Here is a 16,686-nt window from a genome sequence, read left to right as displayed (position 1 = left end):
TTTCTTTATTTACAGAATGTGCCACTGCAGTTGTACCTCCAACTCAATGATTGGTAGGAGGACTATTTTTTTCTCTAAAGGTTTTATTGCTCTTTGAACTGTGAATTCTAGAACAGAGTATCCTTTATTTAGATACAAGGAATGCACAGGACTAGGGGCAAAATATAACAATAGTTAAGTCACCATTAAAGAGTCACCACAAAGGATCAAAGTTAAATGTCCTTGGGGGAAAAGAGTCACACCAAGATGCCAAAAAAAAATTACGAGAATTTCAAACAGTGAGGAACTTAGTCACTGAGTGTCCTTTGCATTAAAGAATCAAAGACTGAGATTGGAGGCTTCTTCAAAAGCGACACAGAAGTGGGAAGAAGACAGAGGGAGAAGGGAATCTGAAATAAGCAAAACATCCAGAGTCCATAGGTTACTCAAACCACACAGGTATTCTTAAGAAAATATGTTTGTGGCTCTGGTGATATCAACAGAAAGAAGTACAAGCTAGGGAAGACAAAATGTTATGCTGTAAAATAATGAGACAGACAACAAATAAATCAAAATCATTTGAATATCTTTTTCATTGTCCTGCTTCTGTATAATTCTGTGGTACAAATCTCCATGAAGGACCTTGTTAGGTTCAAGTCACCCTTTGCTCAGAAATTACATGAAGCAGAAATAGAAAGGATGCAGCTTAGAAAGCTATTGAAAGACACAAAGAAGCCTTTGTTTTTTTCATATCCTTAGCTGGCAGTAAAACTTACACTGAAACATCAGAAAAGAAAGAGACCATGTAGAAGCAAAGCAGTTGCTTTGGAAGCTGCATTTCTGTCTCTAAATCTGAACAGTGAATCATGATTTTTTATGATATTTAGGAGACTGCAGTTGCTGAAAACAGATCCATGTACATTTTAAACATCAATCCTGTGACTCTGGATTTATTTCTGTTTCAGCACAGAAAAACTAGATGTGCGCTTAGGGTATGATCTGTGCCAAGAAGAGCAAGAATTCTTACAAAAAAGGAAGAGAGTGGTTGCCAGTGCCCTGAAAAAGGTCCTTCATCTGGAAAGAGATCTACATGGACATGAGGTCTGTGAGTTGGAATCCAAGCATGGGGTATGGGTCTATTGAATTAGGAAATTCCCCATAAAATTTCTAGTACTTTTTTGCATGTTGATGACAAACCCACTGATTTGAATGGCAACAGAACAGAAGTTCTCAGTGTGGCATACCCCATACTCATCTAGAATTCAACTCAGCTATTCATGCCTACATTCTTTTCCATGAGTCAAATTCCCAAGGACATAATATACCACGCTTCAAAGCCAGTTTCCAACAGTGTGATGCAGTGGGTCAGCAAGATAGGAGGCACTGGTTCATTGCGTTAGAAACAGTCTAGCCAGACAACCCCAAACCAAGTAGGAAAAAAGAAGTATTTCAAATTCACCTCATGTAGTTATTTATGAAACCATTGTAATGTCCCTTCTTTAGGCTTACCCTTTTTTTCAGTTTCAGAACACTTTTCACAAGAAGCCAAAATTCTTTAGGGTGAAGAAGGAGCAGTTTATAACAAGCTCCAGCTGAAGTATGTTTTGTTGCCGAGATCCAGGGTGAATTTTTAAGTGAACATTTATTTCTTGCTGGAATTATATTTGTTGAATGGAAGCTGTCCAAAGAATAATTTTGTTTGCTTATTATATTTTTTCTGAACTCTGTGCAGGATTTCCTTGAATCCATTCTTAATTACATTTATTGCAATTTTTGTTATTTGTAATAAAATCATATCATTATCTGTTGTTAATCATTGCAATTCCAATTATAAAGAACAAGAGGAGGAAGGAAGGTTAAAATCACTGCATATTCAAACTCATCCAAACTTTGAAGTTAAGGGAACCCACTGGATATCTGGAGGTTAATTTAAAGAAGGTACTGGCAAAGACTGACTGAATGTTGATTTAATTTCATTGTCCTCCAATGAAGTCTGCTGAGGAAAGAGCTGTAATTAGACTTTTCCAAGTAGGCAAGTGAGTAACTTTTTAAAGAGAATCCTTATGTTTTGAACAGGTCCCAGTAATAGCTGTTATGGCAACAGGTGGAGGCCTCAGAGCAATGTCAGCTATGTTTGGCCACCTCTTAGCTCTTCAGAAGCTAAATCTGTTGGACTGTGTTACCTATCTTACTGGGGCTTCTGGCTCGACATGGTGCGTATAGAAAATTAGATTTGTATTTGGAATGACTATGACACTACATTTCCACACAGTGAGAGAGACGCATCTCTTTCAAAGTCTTACATTGTTAATAAGTGAACATAATTCCCTGGTAAAGCTATTACTGTTGTCTCTTGATCATAACTTCAGTTTAGGCTTGCTGATTCTCTTCTTTGATGAAAGTGGCTGGATAAATATAGTAATTTTCCAAAATAATCCACATAAATGGATGGTTTTCTCACATTCCTCTTCCTTAGGACCCTAGCAGACCTATATGAGCATGCTGACTGGTCACAGAAGACTCTGGAGGGGCCACTTAAGGCAGTAAAAGAACAAGTGACGAAATGCAAGCTCAACCTTATGTCTATAGAGCATCTGAAGTATTATCACAAGGAACTTGCTGAAAGGGCAAAAGCAGGACATGTGTCATCTTTTACAACTCTGTGGTCACTTGTTCAGGAAATGTTCTTACATGAACGGGTATGTACATGGTTCTACCACACATTTGGGAAACACTCATTTTCTTTAGAGCTTTACTCCTTGGGTGCATGACGTAATGTGTGGAACAAATCCAAAGTGACTGAGGCATCCCAGTGTGATTTGTTAACAATGACAGAGGATCATAGCATTATAAAATCATAGAATAATCTGGGTTGGAAAGGACCTTTTAAGGTCATCTAGTCCAACCCCCCTGCAATGAGCAGGGACATCTTCAACTCGATCAGGTTGCTCAGAGCCCTGTCCAACCTGCCCCGGAATGTTTTCAGGGATGGGGCATCTACCACCTCTCTGGGCAACCTGTGCCAGTGTTTTACCACCCTCATTGTGAAAAATTTCTTCCTTATATCTAGTCTAAATGTGCCCTCCTTCAGTTTTAAACCATTACCCGTTGTCCTGTTGCAACAGGCCCTGCTAAAAAGTCTGTCCCCATCTTTCTTATAAGCCCCCTTTAAGTACTGAAAAGGATCTTGTAGCCAGGATTTTCCAGGGCAGTTAATGGTTTGGCAGTGCCTCTGTACTAGGGTGCACAAGAGCTAGCAACTTCAGTAGGCAAACTTTCTGAAAGAACTCAGCAATCCCCCCTGAAAAGTCAGGTCTTTTAAAGTCTGTTTCTAGTTGGACACTTAAGAGCTAGAGTGATCTGTCCTCATGTGAACATTAGTCTCAGCCTTAGTAAAGATTGTGGGATGCAGGCAATCAAGGCCCTTAGACATTAATGAAGAGCTTACTAGGTATCCAAAAGGCAACCAAGAAGGAAAGTGTAGGAACATGAAGGAAGAGGTCTCCTAAAAATGTGACTCTCAGATTCCTCTGGATTGTAAAACATCTGTTGTCTATCCATACTCAGGTAGATTGTGTCAGTGGTTTTGCCTTATGTTCTTCCAGAGTTTTACTGTGATTTCTTTATCTCTTTGATTAGCCAAGAAAGTACAAACTCACAGACCAGCGCAAAGCATTGGAGCATGGACAAAACCCATTGCCTTTCTATGCAGTCCTCAATGTGAAAGAGGAAAAGTTCAGTACTTTCAAATTTAGAGGTAAGTATTTCTAGAGTTTCTTCTGACTCTGAGTAGGGACTACAGAGAATTTGGAGGGAGGGTGCATGTGTGTGGAGAATAAAAGGGCAATACATCTCTTGCTTGCCCTGGCTATGAAATGCACCTATGAAATGGCTTTGATGGTTCCTTAGTTTGTAGAGGTGCTGTGAAATGTAATTGTCACTTCCCTAAATACTACACTGATGAGGGTATGAAAATGGAGTGGAGTATGATTGCTGTGATGGGTGTGATATGACACCCTTTAAATGGACACAGGCTACATTCAACAAAAGGTATTAAACTGAGCAGATACTGGAAGGAAAAAACAGTACTTACATTTGTTTAGGTTTATAGTTACTGTTCTACTGCGATACATGTACAGGACAGCTTGAGTCAGGAAAATGCATGACCATGCCCACACTATGACACTTTCTAGTTTGGAGCTGATGTGTCTTCATGCTGCTTTATTATATTATGTGGACTGACAGGTTTGGGTTAGTAGAGGTTTCGTGCCATTCATTCCTTGCAGATTGGATCATACTTGCACGTTGTGCATCTGATGCTCTTGATTTAGAGGGGCAAGTGGGATTCCAGAATCTTTATACAGAAATATAAATCTAAGCTTTTGAAGCTAACGTTAATCTCTTTCTGAGGTGAAAAACCTAGTTCCTTTTGTATGCAAATCATATCTCAGTTGTATGGAACTAGGCAGTGTAGTTTGCAATACAGAGCTACTGATAGTACAGAGCTGCTGAGACAAGCAAGACCAATGGAGCTTGTGGGTAGCTTTAACCATGGGGGAAGGTTTTGTTTTCTTATTTTGATTACAGTAAACATGCCATATGTCAATTCTTTTGTAGAGTGGGCAGAGTTCTCTCCTTACGAGGTGGCCATACCAAAATATGGAGCCTCCATTCGTTCAGAATATTTTGACAGTGAGTTCTTCATGGGAAGGCGAGTGAAGAAGCTGCCAGAATCTCGAATCTGCTATCTGGAAGGTGACCTAGCAGTGCAATATAGTTAATCACAGCATGACAGAAAGCATAGTACTAGCTAGCCACTGGTCTGTGTACAACACTCCTTGCCAGCAGGTCTGCTCTAGGTTTTGAGTCAATGGGCTTTTCATCCCTTTTGTACACTTCTTCTTCTTTCCTCCTGTCCTCCCTTTTAACCTGGGCAGATTTGGGAAAATTGCAGCATGGTTCCCCTTCCCATCTTCTGAACCAAACAAGAAAATGGAGAAGGCAAGTTGAGGAAATAACAAGCTTTTCTTCCCTAATCAGTCATCAACTCTTCAACTTCACCAACTATACTTCTAGGCAATGCATTGCTGGGGTAGAATTGGAAGGAGCTGAAAATAAAATGTAACTCATCTAGAAAAACCCACAAAGGTGAGAACCATCTGAGCTTTGTGGGTTGAGAATGGTGTCACTAATCATCCCTGCCCATAAGGATGAAGGAAGGACAACAACTGCTTTGGCTGGCAGTTCTACCTCTAAAGGCGAAGAAAAGGGGAAAAGCAGTCAGTCAGAGTAATCCATCTGCCTCAGACAGATTTTAAATCCTTGTCAGAATTTTAGCTTTTGATACCAAAACCAAGGGTCCGGTGGAGGCAAAAACTATATTTCTCTCACTGTGAAGTCTGCTAGAGATTGAATTTGTTCCTCATGTGAGTACCTGGCCTGGGTCTTAATGACAAAGGATAGTATTCTCTTTTCCAAAAGCAGACTCGCATATGGAGTCAATTCTATTTTGATCCTGGACCAGTTGAACTCCACAGAAACAAAACATGTCTGAAAGGAAAAAATGTGTCTTAGATCAATTTAAAGAATAAATCAGTTTAAAGAAGGACCTTATGTTTATATGGCTTCACTATGCTTTCAAAGCCTGCTTTCTTTCACAAGTACACAGTAAACACTCTAAAACATCACCTGGGTGACTGATACATGTTATTTTGTCACTCTACTCTACAGTGAATGGTCTGTGTGTAGTTATTCTTGAGAAAGAGCACTGAAGTGCTGACACCATTATGTTTGGACTCTGTGAGACCTGCTGCTTAAGCTGTGTCATGACAGGGTCAGTTCACGTGGGCCAATAATATGTAGCACAGATACTTGTAATAGTCAGTGGTTGACGTGTGGTGGTGCAGTATTTTTCCCATGTGGTTTGACTTGCAGGTCTTTGGACAAACATCTTTACTAGGAATTTGCTGGATGGCTTGTACTGGTCCTCAAATTCAAATGAATTCTGGGAACGATGGGCCAAAGATATGGTAGATATAGGTAAGAGTTTCAAAATCAGTAATTGTTTTTGACGAGGCAGTGCTTCCTATTCAGGAGAGGATTAAGAAAGATACACTATTGCTACTGTTTGTGAATAATCTCTCACATGTTCTCCCTAAATTGCTGCATGTTGTGTTGCGTCACTGTGGATCTTCCAGCATGATTTTCACCTGTATCAGGGTGGTCACTATGTGATGTTTTCATCTTATTTTATTTTATTGTTAACCCAGAGGCACACTTCATGCTAGTTACAAATGTTTTAATTTCAAATTTGCTCATGGTCTGTTACATGACTGCAAATGAGAAGGGTGGCTTTTACTTGTAGGCAAAAGTACAAAGCCAGTGTGTCATTTGAAAGAATAAAAGACAAAAGCTGTGCTTGCTTTAAATAAAACCAAGTATCTCTTTGTTTAAATGGGGTTGGTCATGTGCATATGTTTTCAAGCAGACTGCAAGGAACAGAGAGAGGAGGGACCCACAGGAAGACAGCAAGGGCAGCTAGCCAGTAAAGGTGCCTGGCAGAACAGATTACTGATGTTTTTTCTCACAGTTCCTTCTCTATTTCAGAAAAACATTCCCCTGAGGATGATGTCACTGTCATCGAGCCTCCATCTTGTTTGTCAGGGAAGTTGTATGAAATGTTTCAGGACATTATGACCAAGCGTCCACTACTGGGAAAGTCTCATAACTTCCTGAGAGGCTTAGAATTTCATAAGGACTATATCCATCAGAAAAAATTTATTGAATGGAAAGGTAACTGCAACAAAGAGTTAGCTGCAGTGTGCAGGTAACATCTCAGATTTTTTTTTTCTAGACTTTGGAAATCTCATTTTTAAAGATATTTTCTCAGGGTTTGGAAATCTGCTGAGATGGAACTATGTTCATGGTGTCTGTTTCTTTAGGGTAACAGGTTAAAATGAACTAGTCCATGGGCCAGTCTTTCACCTCCTGAAGATATCTGTAATTTGTGTCAGAGCATGCTCTTCTACAGTAAGTTTGTCACTTTGCATAGGTACAGTAGTCAAAAGGTTCAGAAGGGGTAGAATCTTTTGAGGTCAAGAAACAAAGGTAACACCGGAAACATAAAATAGCAAGTTACTATGAGGATCAGATGAAGGAAAGGACGGGCTGCAAGCATGTAGTTGCCCATATATGTGCTAACTCTGCCTGATGATTTATCCATCCAGAGATCTCTAAAGAGAGATCTTTCTGAAGGGTTAAAGAATGCTTCAGAAACAGAAATACCAAGATCCAACAACAGAAACTTAAAGCCACATAGGTTTAGACTGTATATATTAAACAAACAGGGTGCGTAGACTTGATGTATAAACTGAACAGCAGTTTTCTATGGCCTGCGCTCTGTAGGCAGGCAAAGTAAACAATCATGATAGCTTTACCTCAAAATCTATGAAACAATCTATGAAATGATAGCAAGGTGATGGAGCTGAGGTTTTGTGCATCAGAAACCTTCCTGTAACCCCAGCGTCCTCATTTATTCCATGAGCAGGTAGCCATACGGGAGGACCCCACATTACTAAGGTTAATTTGACTTTAGCAAGAAAACATGTGTTCTCTGTCTCCTCTGAGTCCTTCTCTTTGGCAACTTGTGTTTTCTCTCCCCTGTTTCATGCAAGTTACAACACTTTTTGTCCCTGGCTGCCATTGCTATATGGTTTGGTGACAATGGCAAGAGATGGTGGAGATTTTCTGTGGATTAGAGCCCAAAGTGTGCTAATTGCTTTCAAAATATTCAGTAAACAAAAACTCCATGTCCTGAAAGAGTCTGTTCAGAGAAAACCAGTGCGAGAAGGAGAAATCGAGTAGCATAAAAAGGGTGGGGGAGAGAAGGAGCAAGCGAGTAGCTTAAGAAGGTGGCTGAAGGATAAAGTTGTCAGTCAGTAAATGTTAAAAAAAGATTTTTCCTTGTATTTGCTGACTAGCAATTTTGTAAAGGCAAATGGGTAGAAGCAGATTTCAAGGAGGATTTGGAGGAAGAGAGCATAGGGACACCAAAGACTACCTCAGGTAGATATTCTACAAATAAAGTAAAACAAGTGGAAACCATGAAGTCTGTAGTGGGAAAAGGGAAACTGAAAGTCTGGAGTGGGAAAAATTAGAAGATTTTGTATCCTCTTTTGGCTGCCTGCATGAGAACAAGCTAAAACCAAGTTTGGATCCATCTCTAGAAACAAGAGGAGATGCCAGCTCTGTGAGCAGAAATTATAGTCTTGTAGTAGGTGAAGTCTTCAAAATGTAGCTGTGTTTTAAAGGTCCCTGCAGCTCAGGTTATCTGACACATTAAAACAAGACTATAAATGCCATGTGAAAAGCCTAATCTTCATGGTGAGAAATTTGAGAACTCATAGCCAGGAATTAGTGTAATGCATTTACAGTAGGATAAATGCTTTCAAGGGAATTCCTGAGGGAGGACTTCTTTAAAGTCCCTTTTTGGGTATGGGATGGAAGATGAGACTGTCCCCAGGGAATGTCTACTTCCAATTCACATACCCAGCCATGAATAAATGCTGCACAGTTCCATCTCCATGATAAGAAAATGGGGGTAACAGAATTTCAACTAAAAATACTCAGCAGGCCAAATAAAACTAAAAAGTATGCTCTGTTTCTTCTGTGAGGGACTGCAAGCAAATGTCTCTCATTACAGCAGAATCTGTGAATTCCCAGCAGCCATGAATGCTAAAATAAGCAAATAATTTTGTAAAGACCTGACAGTGAGGGAATGGAAAAAAATATGAGGTATTACTTCAAGCTGCTGTCAAACATTCCAGGCTATGGAACAAGCCGGAGTTATTCTGCGCAGTTTAAATCAACGCTACAGAATGAGGCCAAGGAGGCAGAGGGATCAAAAGAAGTGAAATGCTGGAACTTACCTGCAGTATTTCTGTGATCAACAGTTTCTTAAAATACCTAAGCACAAATGATTTAAGGCTCAAGAAGTCTGCTCTGGACTTTGCTTCCTCATTTTGTGAACTTGAGGAACACTCTTAAACCATTATTTTGATATTTAAAATCATGGCAAAATGTTTCTTTTTCCAGGGGAAACAATAGTGGACTTGCTGTCTACAGGGCAGGGTGGTGGGGTTGCTAGCAGAGAAATAAGAGTCTAGCTATCAGAAATTGGCTTTAGATCTCAACTTGCCAGTTGGTATAATCCCCTTTTGGCTCCTTTTGGTGTTGATGTGAGGGTACGTTAAAAAATACTAAAGCAATATTTTAAGCTGTTGGTAGGGGATGGTGTGTCCATGATGTGGTGTTTTTTTTCAGCATGGCTAAGATAATTTATATGAGACATCACTGAAAGCAGGTTGAAGTCAGATTTTTCACCCTGGGAGAGGAGTCTAATCCTCAGAATGCAAAAGCAAAAAAAGAGCAATGCAAAAGTGCAGTGATGTACTGCATTTGTTAGATTTGTTGCTACGCTCTGAAATTGTTTTTGTTGTTTGCATTTTTCCCAGTTCTTAGGGGAAAAAGAAAATCTGCTAAAGTCTGTATTCTGTGAAAAATCACTCCCCAGAGCAGCTGCGAGGCCAGTGGAGTCTCACGGCCAGCTTTTGGGAGTGTGCCTGGGGGCGTGTGGTAGCAGGCCAGAGATGCTCAGACGTGCAGTTTGGAGGGCGTGCTCCTGAGGCCATGTTTGTGGGCTCGCGTTATGGGGGGAGGTGAGCCTGGTCTTGAGGGCAACCAAAGGGCTGCCCTTAACATGTAGCACAGACAGAATTACTGACTCCTCCTTACCTACCAATGCAGCACTAACTATATTCAAAATGTTTTTCTTTTCCCTAACAATCTGACACCGCTGCAGAAATATCTTTGCTTGATAGATGTTGGCTATTTCATCAACACCAGTGGTGCAGCACTTTTCAAGCCAGAGAGGAATGTAGATGTCATTATCTCACTTGATTATGGTTTGGGGAATGTGTTCAAGGTGAGAAGATTAACATGCTCTGCTCCTTCCAGCCCTGGTAAAACTCGTATTATTAAAACTTTTAAGTAAGTGGCTGTCTAAGTCTTGATCAAGAGCGAACTCAAGAGCAAACCAGTCACCATATCTTGGAGGAGGAAAGAAACTTCCTTCAGGACCGGAACTATAGAAACTGTTAGGCTCTTTCCTCTATAGTGGATTGCAACATACACTTCCTAGGTTGCTCAGGGAATTGCAGTAACAATTGGTCGCTGGAGACATGGCCTTAGTCTCTCCTGGTCTGTCCTCATGACAAATTCCAAATGTGGCTTTTGGTCATTCTCTCTATCTATAAAAAAGGGTGATAAGAAGCATCTTCTGACTTATGGTGAGATGTGGCAAAAGGTAGGGTTATACTGTGGCTACTTTGGACTACACAGTCACTGCAGAGTGATTCTCGGGACTGAATTAAGTTGCCATAGTATTTCTATGATACCTCAGTAAACCTTATTCTTGTCTTAGTGTTAGCTATAAGGCAATGACATTCTGTGTCCACAGCAATTAGAGATGACATACAAATATTGCAAGATACAAAAAATCCCATTCCCCAAAGTGGAGCTAAGTAAAGAAGAAGAGAAGAACCCAAAGGAATGTTACGTGTTTTCGGATGCAGAGGACCCCAGAGCACCCATAGTAATCCATTTCCCCCTGGTGAATGACACCTTTAAGGAATTCAAGGAGCCTGGTAAGTTCAGTCAACAAAGCTATAGTTTTTAGCTGAATCTGGGCCATTTGTCTTTCCACAGCATGGATCTTATTTGTCCTTTGTAGCAACAGTTTTAAGCGAGGGCACAGCCCTTGTGTGAGTGAGACCATCCTGTCTTCTACCCCATACATGTTTATTTGTCTCTTCCACTGGGCTATGAATGAGCATACCCACACATCTGACAGGCCGGATTCAGGTTACTGCATTCAGCTCAAAGTGCATGAGTTTCCAGAGGAGAAGGAGGTGTTAACTCTTTTCCTGTTAACCTAGGAATGTTAACCTTCTCAACAAAACCAGGATTATGTTCCCCGGGTACAGAGTGAAGCTGTATCTCTTATCCAGTAAAACATGATGCAACAGAGGTAGCTGAGGCAAGTCCCCATGTCTCTACTGATTAGCATCCACGTCCTGCTCAAGTGGTAGGTTAGCAAACCACAGCAGACTCACTGATGTTGAGTAAGACACAGGACAGAACAAGGCTTTAAGCCACAACTCACACTGCAAGGCATACCGGAGAAGGCAGCACTTATAATGGTGAAATGTTCGGGAAAAGGTAGGGCCAGAATTCCTCCTCAATCTGGAAGAGACAGAGAAAATCTGCCAACTGCTTCTTCCCTCAACTTCCCCTTATCAATTTAAGGCCTAGCAGTAGGCAAGCAGGCTTGGCACTGATTACATCTCCCATACTCTCATGCCTTTGTGCCAAGCACTATCTAGATGGAGAGAATTAGCAAGTCTCTCCAGCAATAAGAAGAATGATGTTTGTGGCCCAAGAGTTAGACCAGAAGGAATGGGCACGTGGCTGCTAACAGCTGGGTCAGGTAATTCTGGTGTGAACATGCTCAGAAAAATAAATAGTAGTAGGAGGTGGAGGGCATGCAATGTTTAGTTGGCATAAGGGTAAGAAGCATAAAAGTTACTGATCGTCCTACCTTGGCCTAGCCAAGGTGTAGGTACAGCACCGTGGGAGAAGGAGGTTATTTCCTTTACTAAAAGGCAGTGAATAGAAAGAGCTGCCAGAAAAGCTCTGTTAGTCTGTGGTGTACACAAGGGAAAGCCTGTATTAGCTCATAGAGATGGGCTTTGTCCTGTGCATGCTAAAGAGCTTTGTACATGAGTTTGGCAGCCCTGTGCATATGATTAACAGACAGCAGGACCGTTAAGTTTCCCAGATAAAATAGATCATATCCTTTCTCCCTTTTTCCAGGGGATTCAACAACAGGCATGGCTTTGCTATGGGGCCATATGCAGCTGGGTTGGTCCTGTGTGGGGGGCCCAGCAGGGCCTGGGAAGTGGGGTCTGTCCTCAGGTGTCGTCTTTGAATGCAGGCATGAAGTAGCAAAGGCCATGCTAGAACAAGAGATCCTCAGTATAGACTAGGTTTTTCTATCTTGTGGGATACTCTGCAAAAATCAGACAGGTGATATCTTGGTGCCTGTGCTGTCTGACTTCCTTAACTTGAGACCTTCCTCTGTGCTGGAGCTCTTACAGCAATGAATGCTGAAGTTATCTCACACACCACCTTTTGAGTTATCAGGCCATGAGGAACCTCTGCTCTCCCTTTCTACTGCTCAACACAGCAAGACAGAGCATTCACTTTCCTTCCAGCTTTACCCAAAATAATATTGTGGTACTGGGACCACAGCAAAATGGAGGCCTCTGAGGGAACATTTGGGGAAGGTTGTGAATACCAGTGAAACAGGTTAAGTAAGTAAAGCTCCTTTTCTGCTATGATGTTCACCAATGCTCAGAGAATATGTGCAGTAAGATATATATCAATAAAATAACATTTAGAAACTCTATGGATGAACAGAGGAGATACCCACTAGAGGGAACTAGGCTTGTTAGGTGGAGGCTGGAGATGGTCCAAATGGCAGTGTGCAGTGAGATACGGCCATTGAGCAGTGGTTAGCTAGCAGGTAAAACATGTAAATGTTTTAGAGTCTCTCTGAATGAAAGATGGATGAGATTATGCAAAGCAAAGCACCCACTGCAGTTTCTCAGCGCTCCAGGCTCAAATCTGTGAGCTGTGACGCTCACCTGCGTGTCTCTGAGCAGCCGGTGGTTCATCAATCAAGCTGACAGCCAGCAACTGATGTGGGTGGTTGGGGGAGGAGGGACCTTGGCAACCTGCTTGCGTGGATTTCAAGTTTAACAGTGGAGCTTTTCATTTCTAGATGGCTGAGAGACACCTTGTGGAATGTGGGTACTTATTTTTCTTGCTTTTAACTATTTAAATTCTAGAAAAGAGAATCAGCTTGTGAAGTGCCCATTTACAATGCAACTATAGACTCTGCTCTTGTGTGCTTGAGGCACATGCAGCTGTATCCGGATGTGGATAGCACAGATAATATGGTTCTCTGAATACTGGGAGGCTCAATGAATTAAAAAATTTGACATTTTTAATACCGCCACTTGTAGTGACAGCCTGTGCTCAGCACCCTGAGATCATACTGCCCAGAAACCACTAGGTTAGACTAAAACCTGCTATGTCTCAAGCAAAATTCATGTGTCATTTTCACGCAGTTCTGGTAGACATTGTAAGGAGTATCTCAGCAGTCTGTTCGTAGCCCCACTGACGGTCATCTCAAAACATATTTGTGGTTTGGGCTTATTTGGTTCAGACTGTAAGGATATAGGTAAAAGACAGAGAAAAAAAAAGTAACTCTAAACATTTTGTAGAAGCATAAATATGAGGCTGCTGAAATCCCTGGTGGAGGTAATGATTCCTGACAGCCCTGCTGGGGCATTTCCAGGTCTGAGCTTTAGCAGGACAGGGAGGGAGGAGCAGGTGGGAAAGCTGACCAGGAATGGCTCTTTCAAGCTGGGGCAGGGGCAGTCTTTCCTGGAGGCTGTTAACAGTAGATTCTGCCAAGTAGATCAGTCCTCTCCAACACCACATGTTTTGTGCTCCAGATTCAGCTCACTGTGGTGGCTTTTGTCTTTCTCTGCAGGGGTAAAGCGCTGTCTCTCAGAGATGGAAGAAGGCAAAGTAAATCTGGAGAACAACTGCTCACCCTATTACCTCATTAGGCTAATCTACTCCTCTGAAAATTTTGACAAACTCGTGAATCTGAGCAAATACAACATCCTCAATAACAAAGACCTGCTCCTCCAGGCGATCCGGAGTGCCGTAGAACGGAGGAGAAGCGGCAGGACTGGGAATCTCCCCAGCCACTCTGGATCTGGATACCACTAGGCTGGGTTTTTGCACTGTTCCCCACTGAAGGCTACAACAGTCACATTACAACACATCACAGTCACATTATAACATGTCACAGTCACATTACGACAACATCACAGTGCACGTTATTTGCAGGAAACTGAGGAAGCCTGTACATTTCTCATCTTGCCTTGTTCAAGTTCCTAGCTTTCAAAAGGGTTTATTTAATGTCCTTCCCCCCCGACTTTTCAGACTGCAGGAGCCTCACACTGTGGTCTTAATTGTTAATAAATTAGGGTCCTGGTTAGCAGAGACCTTCCAGGATCTCCTCGATGCTATAGAATATGGTGGTGGTGATATAGTGATGGTAGTTCTTTATATGCGCCTGTCCCCTCAATCCTGAGCCCATTGTCGGTGTCTTTTCAATGCTTCGTTACAAACCAAGTCCTGGCCATTTGCATTCAGTAATGTCCAGATTTTCAGATAGGCTGAGCAGCTAGAATTTGCACTGAATTGGTGGGCTCAGCTTTGAAGTCAGGCCAAAGAGTCATATATATCTGTGCACAACGGCCAAACTGCAACGCGGACATTGCATTTTGTCTGGCCGATTCCCCTTGCTGATTTAGAAATTATTCCTTTTTTCCATTCCCCTGCAAGAGTTTGGCACAGAAATGCTGCTCCATACTGCCACGACGGGGGCAGTTACATTTCAAGGAGCGAGGACATTAGCTGCAGAGAGCGAGTATGGTTCTTTTGAGCGTTGGCTGGAGGAAAAATCTGCATAAAGGTATCAATGATTATATTTTTGATTTATACGGGTGGTGCCTTTATGCATTAACATGTCAAAAGCCTGAAGCAAGCTTTTGACACCAGAAACTTGAAGGGAACAACTACCATAGACTTAAGTACGTTTAATTTAATAATCATGACCAAGACATAAGCTGGTGCTCCTTCATGTAAACTGAATGTAGAATAACATAACTTGTTAACAGAGTGCATAGCCATGGTATTTTCACACCCAGAAGATTTTTTTCCCTTTGCAGTGTTCTACCTCTAACATCATAGGCAAGATATTTTTAATAGGTGCTACACTAAAATAGAGCTCAAACGAAAAAGAGGAAATTCTTTATCACACCTCCTTGCTAGAGGAAAATATTTGGAAAAATAACTCCTGGTTTTCATTTGCTTTGGAGTGCAGTGAAAGACATTGCCTTGAACTAGGAGCTTGGAACATCTTTATAGCCCTCCACTATATTAAAAAGATGGTAGAGAAGGTTGGTGAGCAATCCAAAACAGAACTCCACACAAGTCAGAGAAGTTTCCAGACTTCATAACACCAAAGGATTTGGACCTGCTTCTGGCTTATTTAATCCAAACACAGCATATTCATCAGGACCCTCAAGGAAAATCTTAAACATTTCTGCTGTGTTGGAAATTTACTTGATATCTAGAATCAGTTTTACTTGAAATCCAAAATAAGGTGAAGAAAGAGAAACAGGGGCCTGCCTTTTTGGTATATGCAGACAGTACTCAAGCTGAGAGGGAGAGCATTTACAAAAGGCTTCATTGCCTGAACCCTGCATCCACTAAACGCTTCTGCTGCTGCGAGCAGTGGCAAGGAATAAGCCTCAGCAACATTCCTTGTACGATGCTTATTTGCCAAGCTAAGGAACACCACGCAAAACCTGCGGGGTCTTAACAACTGGAATGCAACTGTACAACTGAATTCAGACCATGAGACGATAAGAACTAATCACATACCGGCTGCAAGAAAAAAGCAAAGAGCCATTTTGAGTCGAAAGGTGAGATGGCAGCGGGGGGCTGTCTCAGAAGGGGGGTCCTACCAGCAGGATCTGTTACCTTCATGTAGGAGAGCAGCACGTCCTGGCACCGTATGCCGTGGTGTAGGTATATGCGCACGCAAGCACGGCGGCTGCGTACACACGCGTGCATGGGGCGTGCACTGTTTTCATGCTCCTCTGGCTGGTCCTGTAAGGAAACCCCTTCCTATAACCCGCTTGCACAGAGCAAAATCTGATTCCAGCGTGACTGCGAAGAGGCTGTGTGCTCCCACGTCCTGTGGCCCGCTGCATCCTAACTCAGCTGGGCTCTGGCACTTGGCCCCACAGCCTGTCGGTGGTTGACCCCCCCGCTCGCCTCGGCCGGGCAGCGGGAGCAGGAAGGATGGACAAGGAGTGAGTGACGCCATCGCACTGCCTGTCTCTGTGCTCTCACTGCGCTGGCGCGCTCGCGGCGTCGAATTATTGCTGGCGTCTTCCGGCATTGTGCTAGGTGCAAAGGGCTGAGCTGGAGGAGAGGGCTGGGGGCTGAGCAGCTTGTGGGGAGCCCCAGTAATAGCAGCTGATAGCGGCGTTGCTGCTGCAGTGGTTGAAGGACTCAGCTGGGTGAGGGACGCTGGTGTTCTCTGCCACAGACTGGGATTTCTTTTGACACTGAACCAATATCTAACTGAAGCTGGAAGGCCTGGCCTTCGGGAACAGAGGTTCAGGGCAGCCCCTGCTGAGATACAGCGGATTCGTCAGGAACAAGACCACTAGTGACGTTCTGTAATTGCCTTTCATTTACCTATCGTCCATACTGTAAACGGGAACACCGTTTTACCTCATCTGCCTAATTTTTATGCTCTGCTGCTGCAAAAAGATATCCCTGCTCACGGGCTACAGCGAGCGATCCGTAGCCCTCGTGAACCTTGGCAGCACGTGCCCAGCAGCGAGGCAGCTCAGCCACGCTGAGAAAATCGGGTCTCCCGGAACGCTCCACAGGCCGGTACCTGGGGCCTGTTCGGTGCGTTGGCAGCGT

The 16,686-nt window shown here is 42.6% G+C and overlaps 1 protein-coding gene across 1 annotated transcript in view; it reads left to right on the top strand.

Annotated features, from left to right (window-relative positions):
• The window catches only part of PLA2G4B (phospholipase A2, group IVB (cytosolic)), a 22,748-nt gene extending 8,846 nt beyond the window's left edge, over window positions 1-13,902 (top strand). The window contains exons 9-20 of the mRNA XM_010287709.1: window positions 16-53; window positions 945-1,080; window positions 2,056-2,192; window positions 2,456-2,678; window positions 3,619-3,736; window positions 4,597-4,734; window positions 5,914-6,018; window positions 6,586-6,771; window positions 9,748-9,763; window positions 9,811-9,961; window positions 10,496-10,682; window positions 13,658-13,902. Coding sequence (XP_010286011.1) covers window positions 16-53; window positions 945-1,080; window positions 2,056-2,192; window positions 2,456-2,678; window positions 3,619-3,736; window positions 4,597-4,734; window positions 5,914-6,018; window positions 6,586-6,771; window positions 9,748-9,763; window positions 9,811-9,961; window positions 10,496-10,682; window positions 13,658-13,902 — 1,680 coding nt within the window. The remainder of the gene's footprint in view (window positions 1-15; window positions 54-944; window positions 1,081-2,055; window positions 2,193-2,455; window positions 2,679-3,618; window positions 3,737-4,596; window positions 4,735-5,913; window positions 6,019-6,585; window positions 6,772-9,747; window positions 9,764-9,810; window positions 9,962-10,495; window positions 10,683-13,657) is intronic.
• The last annotated feature ends 2,784 nt before the right edge of the window (window positions 13,903-16,686 follow it).

This window comes from Phaethon lepturus, unplaced genomic scaffold (genome assembly GCF_000687285.1).
Source record: "Phaethon lepturus isolate BGI_N335 unplaced genomic scaffold, ASM68728v1 scaffold15305, whole genome shotgun sequence".
NCBI lineage: Eukaryota > Metazoa > Chordata > Aves > Phaethontiformes > Phaethontidae > Phaethon > Phaethon lepturus.
Note: the sequence above shows the minus strand (reverse complement) of the source record. Positions and strands in the feature narration are given on the sequence as shown.